This window comes from Actinia tenebrosa, unplaced genomic scaffold, assembly GCF_029948245.1.
Source record: "Actinia tenebrosa isolate PJP-AT-01 unplaced genomic scaffold, QUT_ActTen_1.0 PGA_scaffold1__47_contigs__length_23844297, whole genome shotgun sequence".
Classification (NCBI taxonomy): Eukaryota; Metazoa; Cnidaria; class Anthozoa; order Actiniaria; family Actiniidae; genus Actinia; species Actinia tenebrosa.
Window position 1 is genome coordinate 1,638,009 of NW_028292578.1, and position 16,262 is coordinate 1,654,270.

Sequence of the window (16,262 nt, forward strand, 5' to 3'; positions counted from 1 at the left end):
AATTACAGTAAATCGAGTGAAAACATCACTAACTAGACAGCCATCTTGGTGTTGGCCGAAAAAGGACTGGAAATGTGTAGGGGAGGGGAGCGTGGTTTGTCACCACAGGAAGCCCGCGAACGACAACAATTGTTTGATATGCTGTAAAATAATATAATTTGCGTTTCTGTACTACACAGGGAGCCCGATTCCCTGGGAATCAAATGCTTTTACAATACAATACGATACAATACATCTTTATTCACATTTCCTTTTGTGTTACATTACATTAAATTATATATTTAGATCATTGAAAAGAAAATACTTATTTGGTCAAATAAATAAAGCTAAATATGAAGTTGTAATGAGAGGAAATGCCTGGAGCCTAAATAAACCATATAGTTTCCTAGTTAGACCCTAGTCATGTTTTGTGTCAGTTTGATGTAGGCAATAAACACGAGGAAACAAAATTAAATAATATACAAACAGTAGACGGACAACGACAAAAAGATCGATTAGTGATGTGACATGCATTTACAACTGAGTTGGGTATTACATATCGCGATCGAAAGATAAACAAAGCTGAAATCGGTTTTAGATATTCTACGAACTCAAACATTTCAACAGCTTGTCGTGAAATTGCTTTTTACTGCCGTCAGTGAAGAACATAAAAGGTACCGCCTGACTTTTTTTGATTGAAGGCAGCAGGAAAAAAAAAAAAAAAAAAATTCCAGCTTGTGTTCATTGACTATCGAAAACCGCAGTTATTAATTAGCGATGGTTTAGTGCAGATATTGTAAAGAAAATGGAAGCTGCGTGTTGTTCGTTTAGGTCTATCGTCGGTAGTTCTTGTGGTTTTGATGCCAAAGATCGAAAGCGCCAAACCCAAATTGTACCATTGTTGTCCTGTACAAAAGATATCGCAAGACACTTGTCCACCCTGAGTTTTTCAGGTCCTGAAAATGAGATAGATCTGATATTGTCTAGAGTAGCATTGTATGACAAGTCGAAGGAGAGCATCAAATCGATGACCATCTGCCCTTATCATCGCGCGACGCTTGGGATAAGCTGGACCAGAGGAGGAGGTACAATATGTAGAGTTCCGCAGGAGATTTCAGACCATGGAAAGGGTAAAGGAACCTGGCCTAAAGGTGATCGAGGTTTAGGCAAGCAAGAATCATCTATTATATTACGCAATACTGGCGTGTTTGTCGCTCCTGGATCAGGTAAGTTTTTTTCAAAGAACATATATAACTAGTGACTGTTCATAAGTTGCTCAGTACTGTCTCTTTACGTTAATATATACATCGATATTATTTCAGGTATTTGCAAGAAATGCCGATATCTGATTAAAACAATGGAAAGTAAAGATTCCTCAAAGTCAGATGTCATAGCTATGGGTGAACAGATGAAAGAGTTGTAAGACAATTTGTCATGCGATTATCATTTACACGTACATACTGCCAGGTAAAGAAGTGAGGTCATTTGAAGGTGCTTGAAGTAATTATTTACAAGTGCGGTATTTTACGGATCAGTCGTCATTCTTCACATTTTTTTATCAGTACCAAGACTACACGCTTAAGATATATTTCATATGCAGGTACTTACGCTTTAGCTATTTAGAATTTTTCTTATTCATCTTATGAAACTGATGCCATGGCACAGGAAGCCCACCCAAACGACAAGAAAAGCTACACAAATTTTAAAGAATCAATCCCCTCCTACTCACACAAACTTTAACATTTAGAACATTTACTTTACAGGAAGACGATGAGGTAACCCTTAAAGCCAGCGCACAAAGTCCAGCTTTTCAGAGCCCACCAAATACTACTATACCTGAAACACCATGCACAGCCTATGAACCCCCAGGACGCTCGCTATCAACAGAAACGGAGGACAAAGACAACTCAGAGCCAATGTCAAGAGAACTGCTAAATTCATTTTTAGCCGCAAGGGACATAAGTCCTATTAGAAACCAGCTGACTACACCATGGGATGAAGCTTCGCAAAGAACTAAGCGACGCTATTCGCGTAAAGCAAAGCAGGTTGTCTTTGCAGCTTTAGAAGAGATTGCGCCTGAAAGCTCAGAAATGTTGTTCAGTGTATTACAGTCATCTGGGCAAAAGGATGAGAACGTTGATAAATCGCTGATGGAGGCTCTTGTTGAATGTTTCAATAACGCAAGTCATTGGAGCACAAGAAGGCAGATCTTGTCGATAATGGCAGATAAGATGCCCTATTCAGCGTTGAAAAACTGGATTCCCGATCTCTCCAGATACAGGTTTAATGTGGCCCGCCACCACGCATTGCTTCATGGAAGAGGTACTCCCGTTACCATTACAAAGAGCCCCCGTATTTATGTGTCAACTGAGAAACTTAACCACTTTTTGACTTTTATCACAAGTGGTCAAGTGATCCAAGATTTGCCGTTTGGAGAAAAGACATTGAAGTTATCTAGCAATACAAAGATCACAGTCCCAAATGTTGTAAGGACATTAATACCTGAACAGGTGGTGCAGCAATACACTACCTATTGTCAAGAAACCTGTTTTGAACCAATAAGCCGTAGCAGTTTATGTAGAGTGTTGAGTGTATGTAGTGCTTCCGTAAGGAAGTCACTACAAGGACTTGACTATTTTTCTGCCGATGGTGCTCAAGCCTTTGATGAAATGGAGGAAGTAGTTCAAAAGCTTGGAGATGAGTACGGAAAAGGTCATTCCTGGGCAAAGAATCAAATCAATAAATTGAAAATTGCAAAGCGCTATTTGAAAAGTGATTACAAGGTATGTAAATCATAGGCGGGTCCAGGATTTTGGTTGATGTTAAAACGATAACATCAAATCTTTGATATTTGCAGGTTCATGTGTCAAAAAGCTCACGAGTCCCCGACCACTGTAGAGCGCACGCTCTCAGTCATGAAAGTGATTCGGATTTCACCACTAAATGTGACCATCAGCACGACCTAAAATGTGACCGGTGTGAGCTGATTCCATCTGTGTTTGATGAAGTTCATTCGGCTTTGGAGGATCTGGCCATTGACAATGAAGAGAAGAAAGAGATGATGTATGTCATCACCCAATCAAAGAAAAATATCCAAGCCTGGAAAGCCCACCTGCTGCGTGCTATCAATCAAGATGAAGCCCGGTTGAACGTTCTTCAGAGTCTGGGTCCAACCTCAGTACATGTAGTATTAGACTGGGCTATGAAGTTTCTCCCAAGGAAATACCGTGAAAGCCAATCTGATTGGTATGGAAAGAAAGGTATTTCTTGGCACATTGCAGTAGCTACAACAAAAAGAGAAGGTCAGTTGGAAATGTTGACATTCGTCCATGTTTTCAAAAGCTGTACCCAGGACAGCTATTCAGTAATGGCTATCATTGATGATGTTGTGGGGCAACTGAAAACTGAAAGGCCTGAGCTCGAGGAGGTATTTCTAAGGCAGGACAATGCCGGCTGTTACCACAGCGCATTCAACTTACTGGCCATGAAAGAAATAGCCAAAAACCACAAAGTTAAATTAAGGGTCGATTTTTCAGACCCTCAGGGCGGTAAAGGGTCATGTGACCGAAAAGCTGCCACCATAAAGAACCACATCAAGGCATACTTGAACTCTGGAAAAGATGTCGAAACAGCAGAACAGATGAAAATAGCCATCGAATCATTGAGTGGTGTCAATGGAGTAAGAGCTATGCTATGCGATCCCCCTTCAATCCCAAATTTAGTGCCTTTGAAATGGGATGGAGTTAGCTTCATCAACAACATCTCCTACAATAAGAATGGCATGAAAGTATGGAGAGAGTATGGCATTGGCGAGGGTAAGACCTTGAAATGGAGTGCATTTAGCCTGCCAAAAAGTATTCTTTTGCCAAAACTAAGCGTCATTAAAGAAGCTACTCCCCCTAAAGCCACTTTTACAGAGGTAACTGCAAGAAAGAGACCAGCAGCAAAATCTAAAAGTATCGAGACCCAGCCTACGCATACGGATGCTGAAAGCTCCAGCTCAGAAGATGAAGAGCAAACGACAAAGCTGTTTCCATGTCCCGACGACGGCTGCATTAAATCGTTCCAGCGTTTTTCATCTCTTCAACGCCATCTTGACGTCGGTAAGCATAAATATGTAATGGAAAGCGAAACACTTCTAGACAAGGCGATGCTGTCATACGCCGTAAAACTTGACCAAGGAGATGCGTCATTGGAGAACCAGCCACTTGAAGAACCAAGTACTTCCCGCACATTGGCATATGGCGATGCTCTATCAAAAGGCTGGGCATTGAAGTCATCCACTGTCCAAAGGAAACGCTTGAACAAAGCTCAAAAGGACTATCTTACCAAGATGTTCGATCTTGGAGAGCAGACAGGGCACAAAGTGGATGCTAACACCGTATCTAATTCTATGAGAAAGGCAAGAAACCTTGATGGCTCTTTTATGTTTAATTCAAGTGAGTACCTCACACCAAAGCAGATAAAAAGTTTTTTCTCACGTCTTGCTAAGAAAAGAAGGGAGGTTAAAGTGGATGACGTGGACTTAGAAGACGAGATGGAGGAAGATGAGGAGGCAAGGCTCGACGAGGAAGAGTTTGAAGAGCTTGCACACAACATAATTAAGGAAATCGGACTCGGTCATCCCATCATGTTTGAAGCTCACAATCTCTGCGAACTAGCTACAAGCTCGAAGCTTTCAAAGTTCTCCATAGCAATGCTGCAAGAAATATGCACTTTTTATGAGCAGGATACCTCTTCAATCAAGGGAACAAGAAAACAGCAATATGTTGATTTGCTTATGGAGTTAATTGGCAATTGCAGCCGTAAAAGGTAGTTATTTCTTTGATCTGTCTTATTGTTTGTTTATAATCATCATCATCATCATCATCATCATTATTATTTCATAGCTTAACCTCCCCCTCCCCCCCCCCCCCCCCCCCCCCCCCAATTTCTTCCCCGCCGCCAATTGGGCTTCCTGTGTACACAGTTTCTGTAACTAATTCAAATTATATTATTTTGCAGATCATGAACTATGACTTTGACGATATAAGCCGATCTAACAGTTAATCAGAGGCTTTAAATCACTTTTAGTAAGCGCTGGGATGTCAGAGAAAGGCAAATGGGACATACCGTCCCTACCCTAGAAAGTCGTAGTCTATGATTAGCATATAATCCCAGGCCATTTATTTACGTACTCTAAATTCGATACGGAAATTCAGCTGTACCATAAATTTTGAAATCATATTGATATATTATGATATCGTAGAACTTCAGATAAAAAGGAAAACAATCTTGACTGTTCGACAAGGGTTTTAAACGCCGTTTAGTAAGCGCTGAACCGTTGACATATTGGATAGTAAACGGAAGGTATCAACTGACAGATAATGGTCAAGACTTGTGATACCATTATAACGAATACCGAGGTTAATAGACCACATTTTCGCCTTAAAAAGGTAAGAAATGCTATAACAAGTGTATTTTTTGGCCTGTAAAGGTAAAACAGTAAGAATAAGAGATTAGCCAGGCGAGATTCTTTGATTTTGTGAGTGATGGGAAATTATGGCGTATGACTTCGAAAGGTCAAAAATTGAAGATTTGAATGACCTGTCGCGTAACAAACATTTGTTTGCCCAAAGAAATGTTTACATCGATTGAAAGCTTGTTTCTTAAAGAACTAACCCTCGGAAGCTTGTTGGATTTGGAGCTTTATCGCATGGTGAAAATCGATTTTGTTTGGGGGATATCGTCAATCACCTAGAATCACGAGTCTTAAAACTAAGATTATTTATGTCACAAAAAGTAACTCAAATTTCCTGTAAGTCACGTAACCGGATATTTATATAGCATAGAACACGGTTTTAGGGATTTTAAGTTGATTAGAATCGATTTTTGTACCGAACTCGGTCGGTAAACTCAACGCAAATTTTGGCCGCTAAAATGGCGATTTCGGGAGGGCTTTTTAAAACGGCATTTTCTCAAAAATAAAAATATTTTTTCCTTAAAAAACTATGCAGTGCATTTTGTGATATAATAAAGTACATCTGGACAAAATTTGAGCAAAATCAATTTTTCAACCGTGGCCGCGAAATATCGAATTTGTTTGATTTTTGCTGACATGCACTCTTAATGACATGACCAAAAGAAGAAAAGAAGAAAATATATAAACATGTTTACTAGTATATAGAACATGATATAATGAACATGTATTTTAGAGATGTATACCTACGACTATTTTCATTGTAACGCGCTGAACGAGACAACAGTGGCGACAGTGTTCAATCACACAAATAGTTCGGTACCTTTATATACTTTTATATTTTTATTATATAATTTGCAATATAATAGGTTTGTAAGGGGAAAAAAATACAATACAAATTGATACAAATTCAAAACGATAATTATTATCAAATATATCTAGTCTGCAGTCTGCGGTCTGCAGTCTGCGGTCTGCGTTTGTCCGACACCGACTGGGTCGGCATTACCGAGCTATACTACCAACCATTCTTGTCATACCAATCGATGTGACAACTTGAAATTTGACAATCTTAGAAGGTCAGAGGTCTACTTAGAAAGAAACTTAGGTTTTTTTATTACTCGGGCTACCTGCAAGGTAGACCGAGTCTAGGTTTCGGTTTTCTATCTATCTATCTATCTATCGACGTTGTCGAAAGTGTGTAAGCCTGCGATGCTCGGCGGTCTGCGGTGTTCCCCTGCAAGTATGAAAACGAGGCGGGTTACCACAAGTCATGTGACTTGCTTTGCTTTTCGAAGGTTCTGTCAAGGGCGCTAGGGCAAAAATTGGTGGTTTTTTAGCCGTTAGATTCCGTTATATTGGTGTTTTTTAGCCGTTAGAAACTGTTTAAACTGTTACTTATCTGTTCTGTTATGTGCTGGCTTGATTTATTCAGTTTTCCCGTCTATATACGGCAAAAATACTGCTGTGACCAACGGTCCAATCGTATGTAACGAACTACTGTATCCTATACCTGCCTCGTGACCGCTTACGTAAGCGTACGCGTCGGTTAATAAGTTAATAAGTTAATCCAAATCCCCTAAAATAACCAAAAATGAACATTTTTCATTTTTGGTTATTCTAGGGGATTTGGATTAACTTATTAACTTATTAACCGACGCGTACGCTTACGTAAGCGGTCACGAGGCAGGTATAGGATACAGTAGTTCGTTACATACGATTGGACCGTTGGTCACAGCAGTATTTTTGCCGTATATAGACGGGAAAACTGAATAAATCAAGCCAGCACATAACAGAACAGATAAGTAACAGTTTAAACAGTTTCTAACGGCTAAAAAACACCAATATAACGGAGTCTAACGGCTAAAAAAACACCAATTTTTGCCCTAGCGCCCTTGGTTCTGTAGGTCTTTTTCCTTTTGCTTATCTTGCTAGCTGCTTCTCGTGCTTTATCTTGAAAACTTATTGGAAAGTAATGGCGACTTGCTGTTCTGCTGAGGCGCTCAAAATACATACAAAAGCACACGCCGTTCGCGGTAGACCCACTCTAAAAGATGTCGAGCGTCAGTTTCGAAACGGGTCGTTCCGCGAACTCAAAACCCAAAAGAATACCAGAAAGAATAATACTCAAAGCAATGCCAAATATACTCAAAACAATACCAAAGAAACTCAAACGAATACAAAGTCAAATGTACTCAAAGACACTCGAACGAAAGAACAAATACTAACTCTTTAGTAAGCAGGAACTTCATTGACAAAGAAGATGAGAAAGACAGGAAACTGAATATCCCAAACAACATGGACGCCATATTGAAATCTTCCAAGATAACATTTAATGCGTTTCCAGAATCAAGAAGCCTTGGACATATATCATTGACAGTGAGGATAAGTCTTTTATTTATTGTATTGTTTTCGTTTACGATTTTGAATATATTTTTCAACACTCTATCGTTCTTTGAACTATCAGTAGCGAGCGTGTTGATCGCTGCCCTGTGCATGGTTCTTGTTGTACATTTCATAAATACCTCGACCAAGACTTTCGTAGATTCTTTACAAAATGACTGCGATGTGTTTGAAAAAGCTGTACAATTATCTGTATTTGTTTATCCCAATAAAGAGTCACATTTATTAGAGGAATGCAGGTCTCGCTATGCTAAATTTCATATTCATCAGTATGTTGAGCACAAGCCTCGTGTTGTTTCGCGTGATCGAGAACCAAGTAGAGTCCCAGTTAAACGACTCACCCAACTTTTGCACAAAAGCAGAAAAATACGGAAAAAGGTTCGTAAGTATGTGGTCAATAATGTACCCATGTCATCTAGAATTCATTGTTTTCTTAATAAATGTAATTTCAATCCCGAAGAAGTAAAATCATATGTCAAAAGTTGTCATCGAAAGTTTAAGAAAAACACTGGCCATGGTAGTGCTTTACCCAGACGGAGGAAATTATGTTCTAGAAAATCACTTTTTTACTTACACAAAAGAGCAATAAATGCAAGTTATAAGCTTATTTATTACTTGCCACTCTTGACAAATCCAGGTTCACAAAAATATGCTGGTTTATCCCATGTTTACAAAAGTGTCAATCACAGAATCAATCACAGTAAGTTTACCCTGAGCAGAGACGTAGAAAAAAATCCTGGCCCATACACAGTAACTGATCCCAACAAAACAGTTTCTGCTCCATATTCTCAAGGTAACATTGCATTATTTGGGTCAAATGCTGGTCGTCAATGTGTAGTGATGTCATTGTGTGCATTGATATATAAACATAGGAGTTCATTAAGATCTTCAGGAGACCTAGTAAACATTATGAATATTGGGAATGAGTTATATTGTCTTTTATCAAGGTTGTACAACCAAGACTTTTTACTTTTGACAGAATTACCTTGTATGGTAACAGTATTAGAAACTAATTACCAGCTGGAATACAGTCCAAGCTATACTGGTAATGTACATGATGTGTCATCTACTGTTGATTACATTTATTGTATGCCCTTGGGCAATGCTTTGCAAATTTTAGTTAGAGAAAATTATCAGTCATTTCTTTTAACTATTCATTGTAGTACAGTAGCTATTTATTGTCATGATGATGGCAGATTTAAGATATTTGACTCTCATGCTCGTAATTCATATGGCCTCCCCCATCCTCAAGGTACTTGTGTACTCCTAGATGTTGATGACTTGAATGCTTTAATAAATTACTTTCAAAGTTTGTATGATAATTCAACAGGTTTATTTGAACTCAGAGGAGTCCATATCACAGAAATGTGTATACAAAGCAATGCTACTGAAAATTCATATAAAAATCCAGAAATCCACACAGCTGAACAGCTGAGTGAAGTGATTTGCAAAGCTACAGGTAATGATCGGCAAAGCAACAAGAGTGGAAAAACAAATTTAAATACCAATAATACCAGTAGTATTCTTTTGAGGCATTGCTGTGCTCTATCATTTTATTGTATTTGTTTTTCTGTCATTAAAGCCTGTAGCTATTGGAATTCAGACACCCTGGACTCCATTTCTGATCATGGCAACATGTTTTATAATCAAAGCTTGAACAAACAGTACCTTACAATCAATGATTTACCAGCAAGCCTCCAGATATATGATGTAGATATCAGGGTGACTTATAATTTACAAAACAAATCAAATTGAACTAACAACATGAGACAAGTAAATTAGAACTCCAGAAAATAATAATAAATAATATACATTGTAATACAGGATTTTTAGCATGGCTGTCGACTTCTTGTGTTTGTTGCATCTTTCAACATAAATCCAGGACCACTGACTTCAATCTCATGATGTTAAATGATAATGGAGACTTCAATGTATTCGAAAAAGTGAAAAATGTATCCACCTTAGTACAGAAAATGATGGATATTACAACAAAAACAGTTCAATCCGATGAGCAAGATTTCTCTATTTTATTTCTATCATGCTCAAGTCAGTTGTCAAACACTACAAGACAAAGTATTCTAAGGAAACACAAATCAAATGCACAAAAAAACAAGACTGCTGAGAAATACAAGCTAAGCTATGCAAACATGGAACCTGCTCTTAAGAAACAACATTTGTCTCAAAAAGCAGAACAGTATAGGTCTATGAATTCTGGAAAAAGAGAAAATAACCTTTCACGTTTGCGATCTAACAGTCGAGCATGGTACAACTCCATGGACACTAATAAAAAACAAAACCGTTTATCAGACATGTGCACTAACAGTCGGACATGGTACAATTCCATGAGTACTACAGAAAAACAAAACCGATTATCAGACATGCGCAATAACAGCCAGACATGGTACAATTCCATGGGTACTACAGAAAAACAAAACCGATTATCAGAAATGCAATCTAATTCTCAATTCCAGTACCATTTCCATTAACTAGTGCTCTCTGTTTTCCCTTTAAAGTTCTACATTCTATTATACACAGGTAGCCCGAGTATACGCCTTTAGGGCGTCTAGTTAAATATATGACTTCATTGGCGCCTGCAGTCTTCGATCAGCGGCACTACAAATGGCGAACCTGCGATAATGCGGGTTAGCGGGTACTCGAATATAGTTAAAGATGGCGGATTTGTCTGTACTTCTTGACGTCTTACAAACTGGAAAACAAATTTGCGAAGAAGTGAGAAGGAACGTTTTTGTTGCGGATAGAGAGACTGCTGCGAAACTAAGGAATAATTGTGTTCAACTTATCATTGCCCTTGTTGTTGCAACCAGACGAATGCTATTGGACGAAGGAGACCGAAATTTTATCGACGAGAATGTCACTCTGTTAATTTTAGAAATACAGAAATATATTTTAATGTTTGACGAACGATTCACGGAAAAGGAAGAACATGAGACGCGTTATTCTTGCCCTATAGATTCCGGTGTTCGTCAAGGTCGACCAAAATTCCTCATCCCTTGCCAACAGCTAGAAGGGTTGAGGTCTCTTGGGTTTTCATGGATTGCTATAGCTAAAATGCTGGGTGTATCGGAAAAAAACAATCAAACGTCGACGGGAGGAGTACAATATGTCTGAGCATCCTGTACTGTTTTCTGATATCACTGATGATGAACTGGACAGTCTTGTTAAACATGTTCTGGAAATGTCACAGAATTCAGGAGAGCGTATGATAATGGGATGGTTTAAGGGAAGAGGCATTCATATCCAAAGATGGAGATTAAGAGAAGCAATATCACGTGTGGACCCAGTTGGTCGAGAGCTTAGAAGGAAAACAGTCACCAAAAGGAGAGTGTATTCGGTTTCAACTCCAAATGCATTGTGGTAAGTTTATTTACTTTATAATTTCTACGATATAAGTTACAATCAGGTCTAAGAACAGAACGTTCAATGGAATACTTCAGTAGCTTTGAGAAAAAGTTCTAAGACAGTCTTAGCTGTATTGTTAGTTGATGCTTGAAGAAATACTACAGATCTGGAAAACCCATCAATGCCACCATGAATGACAATACACCACTGTATCAGTTTGTGATGTCCATCGAGGTGCCTTGAAATATGCAATAAATAACAATTAGATAATGTTATTCTTCCTATTCGATCATTACAAACTAATAACAATACCCCAGTATAGTATATAAATCCAAAGTATGCATCAAAGACATGCTGCTTTTTCCTTTTACAAATTTCTAGAAGAAAAAATCATAATAATAAAGAGAAATAAAGATGACCACCATAACCAGTTGTGCTGGTTCCGCAAATTCCCAAGGCATTCGGTGGATTTTGTTCAAAATTAATACCAAGCAAATAATGAAATAAAGTTGAACCTTCTAGCTAATAAATTATGAAGCCCAAGGTTTGTGTTATCAGCCAGATATGGGGACAATATAACAGACTGAGGATGGCTGTGTCAAACCTCTTCCACAGGACAGATAGTAATGATAACTGCATCAGACCCCTTGTATTGCACTGATTCCCCAAGAGGAATTGTTCTGGGAGACAAAACAAATGATAATTTTTGGCTTTTGTATTGTCACCCCACAACAGTCCCTCTAGGGAATCAGTGCAAGGGGTCTATGGAAAGACCTGATTGTAACTTATATTGTAGAAATTATAAAGTAAATAAACTTACCACAATGCATTTGGAGTTGAAACCGAATACACTCTCCTTTTGGTGACTGTTTTCCTTCTAAGCTCTCGACCAACTGGGTCCACACGTGATATTGCTTCTCTTAATCTCCATCTTTGGATATGAATGCCTCTTCCCTTAAACCATCCCATTATCATACGCTCTCCTGAATTCTGTGACATTTCCAGAACATGTTTAACAAGACTGTCCAGTTCATCATCAGTGATATCAGAAAACAGTACAGGATGCTCAGACATATTGTACTCCTCCCGTCGACGTTTGATTGTTTTTTTCCGATACACCCAGCATTTTAGCTATAGCAATCCATGAAAACCCAAGAGACCTCAACCCTTCTAGCTGTTGGCAAGGGATGAGGAATTTTGGTCGACCTTGACGAACACCGGAATCTATAGGGCAAGAATAACGCGTCTCATGTTCTTCCTTTTCCGTGAATCGTTCGTCAAACATTAAAATATATTTCTGTATTTCTAAAATTAACAGAGTGACATTCTCGTCGATAAAATTTCGGTCTCCTTCGTCCAATAGCATTCGTCTGGTTGCAACAACAAGGGCAATGATAAGTTGAACACAATTATTCCTTAGTTTCGCAGCAGTCTCTCTATCCGCAACAAAAACGTTCCTTCTCACTTCTTCGCAAATTTGTTTTCCAGTTTGTAAGACGTCAAGAAGTACAGACAAATCCGCCATCTTTAACTATATTCGAGTACCCGCTAACCCGCATTATCGCAGGTTCGCCATTTGTAGTGCCGCTGATCGAAGACTGCAGGCGCCAATGAAGTCATATATTTAACAAGTCATATATTTCGACAACAAGTTATATATTTCAACAACAAGTCATATATTTCAACAACAAGTCATATATTTAACAAGTCATATATTTCGACAACAAGTTATATATTTCAACAACAAGTCATATATTTCAACAACAAGTCATATATTTCAACAACAAGTCATATATTTCAACAACAAGTCATATATTTCAACAACAAGTCATATATTTCAACAACAAGTCATATATTCAACAACAAGTCATATATTTCAACAACAAGTCATATATTTCAACAACAAGTCATATATTTCAACAACAAGTCATATATTTCAACAACAAGTCATATATTTCAACAACAAGTCATATATTTCAACAACAAGTCATATATTTCAACAACAAGTCATATATTTCAACAACAAGTCATATATTTCAACAACAAGTCATATATTTCAACAACAAGTCATATATTTCAACAACAAGTCATATATTTCAACAACAAGTCATATATTTCAACAACAAGTCATATATTCAACAACAAGTCATATATTACAACAACAAGTCATATATTCAACAACAAGTCATATATTTCAACAACAAGTCATATATTTCAACAACAAGTCATATATTTCAACAACAAGTCATATATTTCAACAACAAGTCATATATTTCAACAACAAGTCATATATTACAACAACAAGTCATATATTTCAACAACAAGTCATATATTTCAACAACAAGTCATATATTTCAACAACAAGTCATATATTTCAACAACAAGTCATATATTTCAACAACAAGTCATATATTTCAACAACAAGTCATATATTACAACAACAAGTCATATATTTCAACAACAAGTCATATATTTACAACAACAAGTCATATATTTCAACAACAAGTCATATATTACAACAACAAGTCATATATTTCAACAACAAGTCATATATTACAACAACAAGTCATATATTACAACAACAAGTCATATATTACAACAACAAGTCATATATTTCAACAACAAGTCATATATTTCAACAACAAGTCATATATTTCAACAACAAGTCATATATTTCAACAACAAGTCATATATTTCAACAACAAGTCATATATTTCAACAACAAGTCATATATTACAACAACAAGTCATATATTTACAACAACAAGTCATATATTTCAACAACAAGTCATATATTTACAACAACAAGTCATATATTACAACAACAAGTCATATATTACAACAACAAGTCATATATTTCAACAACAAGTCATATATTTCAACAACAAGTCATATATTTCAACAACAAGTCATATATTTCAACAACAAGTCATATATTTCAACAACAAGTCATATATTTCAACAACAAGTCATATATTTCAACAACAAGTCATATATTTCGGCAACAAGTCTTGTATTTCCGACAACGAGTCATATATTTCGGCAACAAGTCTTGTATTTCCGACAACAAGTCATATATTTCGACAAGTCTTATATTTCGACAACAAGTCATATATTTCGGCAACAAGTCTTATATTTCTCACAACTAGTCTTATATTTCTTGAAGAAGTATTTTTGTCTAGTTTGGCGCGCCATAGTCAATTAACTATGCAATAATGAATAATAAACTAGCCCTTATCCATGAGACATGTCGGGATTCAATAGCATAGTTTTAACATACTTCAATCATTAAAATAATTGAAGTATGTTGATCCTGAGTTGGCTTGATATTGGTGATATTTATGAAGAGTTGCTGATTTTCCCCTCAAATATACTACTGTTGGAGTGAGTGGACTTGCCTTGTAAAATCCACACGTTGAAATCGCGTATTCAACATGAATATTTATCTTAGTCATCTGTCATCTGGTATGGTTCGTATACCGAGCAAATATTGATTTTCTGGATATTTAAAATGCGTTATTGAAGTTATTACATTTTGCGTCAAAAGTTATTACATTTTGCGTTGTTATTGCATTTTGTGCGAGTTATTACATTTTGTGGCGTAACACTATCTCATGAAAGCTTTTTAAGATGTAAATGGGTAAACTGTAGGGTCCAGTTGCTTTTTTCCCATTTAAGGAAAGAATGCAGTTGCTTATTTCTTCAGTTGATGTGGCTTTTAAGTAGAAGCTATTCCTCATGTGTTTTTCTAAAAAATATTTATATGATCCCTCTGGTGAAAGGATGTTGGAGGCTAAATGCTCACCGATACCAGTGAAATATTCATTAAATTCATCAGCAATTTTGCTAGGCTCATTTATGACTTGATTATCTTTTATAATTTTAAAAGGTGCACATACATCTTTTCTCTTTGATGAGATCAATTCTCTGATACCTTTCCAAGTAGCTTTGGAATTGCCTAAGCTTGCTTTGAAATATTCTTGATAATAATTTTGTTTTGCAATTTTCAACAAGGAGTTTAAATCATTTCTATAATTTTTATGTTTAAGTGATATATTTGCATTTCTGTTTTTCAAATATTGTTTATACAATTTACATTTTTCTCTGATGGAGATTTTTAATCCTTTAGTTCTCCAAGGTTTATTATTAAATTTAATCTCCTTGCGTGAGAGCTTTCTCAGCGGGATGGTCTTGTTAATTATATCAGACGTTGTAGAATAGAATGAATCAAACATTTCGTTTACATTAGAGCAAGGTTGTAGTGTTTGCTGCCAGTCAACTAATTTTAATTCATCAATAATTGCTTCCTTGTTGACTTTTGAAAAGTCACGTTTATAAACTGGTTCTCTAGAGTTTACCTTTTTAAATTCATCAATAATCAGAAAATTAGGCAAATGATCTGATAGATCATAGGTTATATTACCACTTGTGAAATTAAAGTCAATTGCATTAAAAAAGATGTTGTCTATTAGAGTCGAAGTATGATCAGTAATTCTAGTTGGTTTTATAATATGAGGCTCAAAAAAGTTGGAATTTAGAATGTTTATGAAATCTGCAGTGAAGACAAGCATTGCAAGAAATTATCAGGGCTTGAATTTGGGTGCCTATATACTACCCCGCAGATTAATATACTACCCCGCAGATTAATAATGGCAAAAAGCGCCAAAAACTAGACTTTCCTATGAGTTTTGATCCCAATTTTCGTTTTGGGTTAACACTCAAAACCTTTTTTAAACAGTTAGAAACTGATGTACTGTGATAAAATGCCTGTTTAAAGCGGTATAAGTTTCAATTGTACAAAGATGTTTTGTTGCATTTGTGATAGAATGTTGCTTTGTAAGGCTTTTTTATAGAAAATATATGGGAAATATTTGCTTTGGGTTAACACTTTGATTCCACTTTCATCGGTCATCTTCACTTCCAAACAAGTTAAACTTTCCGAATAACAAGATTTTAGCCTTGTACAACAGCCTTTCTTCAAGAAAAGAAAATCACTGCTTGATTATGAAAAGAATTCTCTCATATTATATCTGAAAACCAGGCCATTTTAGATTAAACTGTTTCGC

The 16,262-nt window shown here is 36.7% G+C and overlaps 2 protein-coding genes across 2 annotated transcripts; one reads left to right on the forward strand and one right to left on the reverse strand.

The window, feature by feature from the left end:
• The first annotated feature begins 7,043 nt into the window (after positions 1-7,043).
• Positions 7,044-10,391, forward strand: LOC148909676 (uncharacterized). The gene is made up of 2 exons (XM_089032310.1): positions 7,044-8,882; positions 9,168-10,391. The coding sequence occupies exons 1-2, from the start codon at positions 7,733-7,735 to the stop codon at positions 9,590-9,592; spliced, it is 1,575 nt and encodes a 524-aa protein (XP_088888436.1). The 5' UTR covers positions 7,044-7,732; the 3' UTR covers positions 9,593-10,391.
• An 873-nt stretch (positions 10,392-11,264) lies between these two features.
• Positions 11,265-12,817, reverse strand: LOC148909677 (uncharacterized). Its single transcript, XM_089032323.1, has 2 exons — positions 12,018-12,817; positions 11,265-11,435 (listed from the first exon to the last, which is right to left on the reverse strand). Exons 1-2 carry the CDS (start codon positions 12,269-12,271, stop codon positions 11,276-11,278), a joined length of 414 nt encoding a protein of 137 aa, XP_088888449.1. The 5' UTR covers positions 12,272-12,817; the 3' UTR covers positions 11,265-11,275.
• Positions 12,818-16,262: the final 3,445 nt, after the last annotated feature.

Excerpts from the sequence above, each read along its gene's own strand:
- LOC148909676 (XM_089032310.1), top strand. The coding sequence starts at position 7,733 with ATGGACGCCATATTGAAATCTTCCAAGATAACATTTAATGCGTTTCCA. Across the intron at positions 8,883-9,167 it reads ATACAGTCCAAGCTATACTG|GTTTATTTGAACTCAGAGGA; the intron begins GTAATGTACATG and ends ATAATTCAACAG.
- LOC148909677 (XM_089032323.1), bottom strand. The coding sequence starts at position 12,271 with ATGTCTGAGCATCCTGTACTGTTTTCTGATATCACTGATGATGAACTG. Across the intron at positions 11,436-12,017 it reads TCAACTCCAAATGCATTGTG|GCACCTCGATGGACATCACA; the intron begins GTAAGTTTATTT and ends GCATATTTCAAG.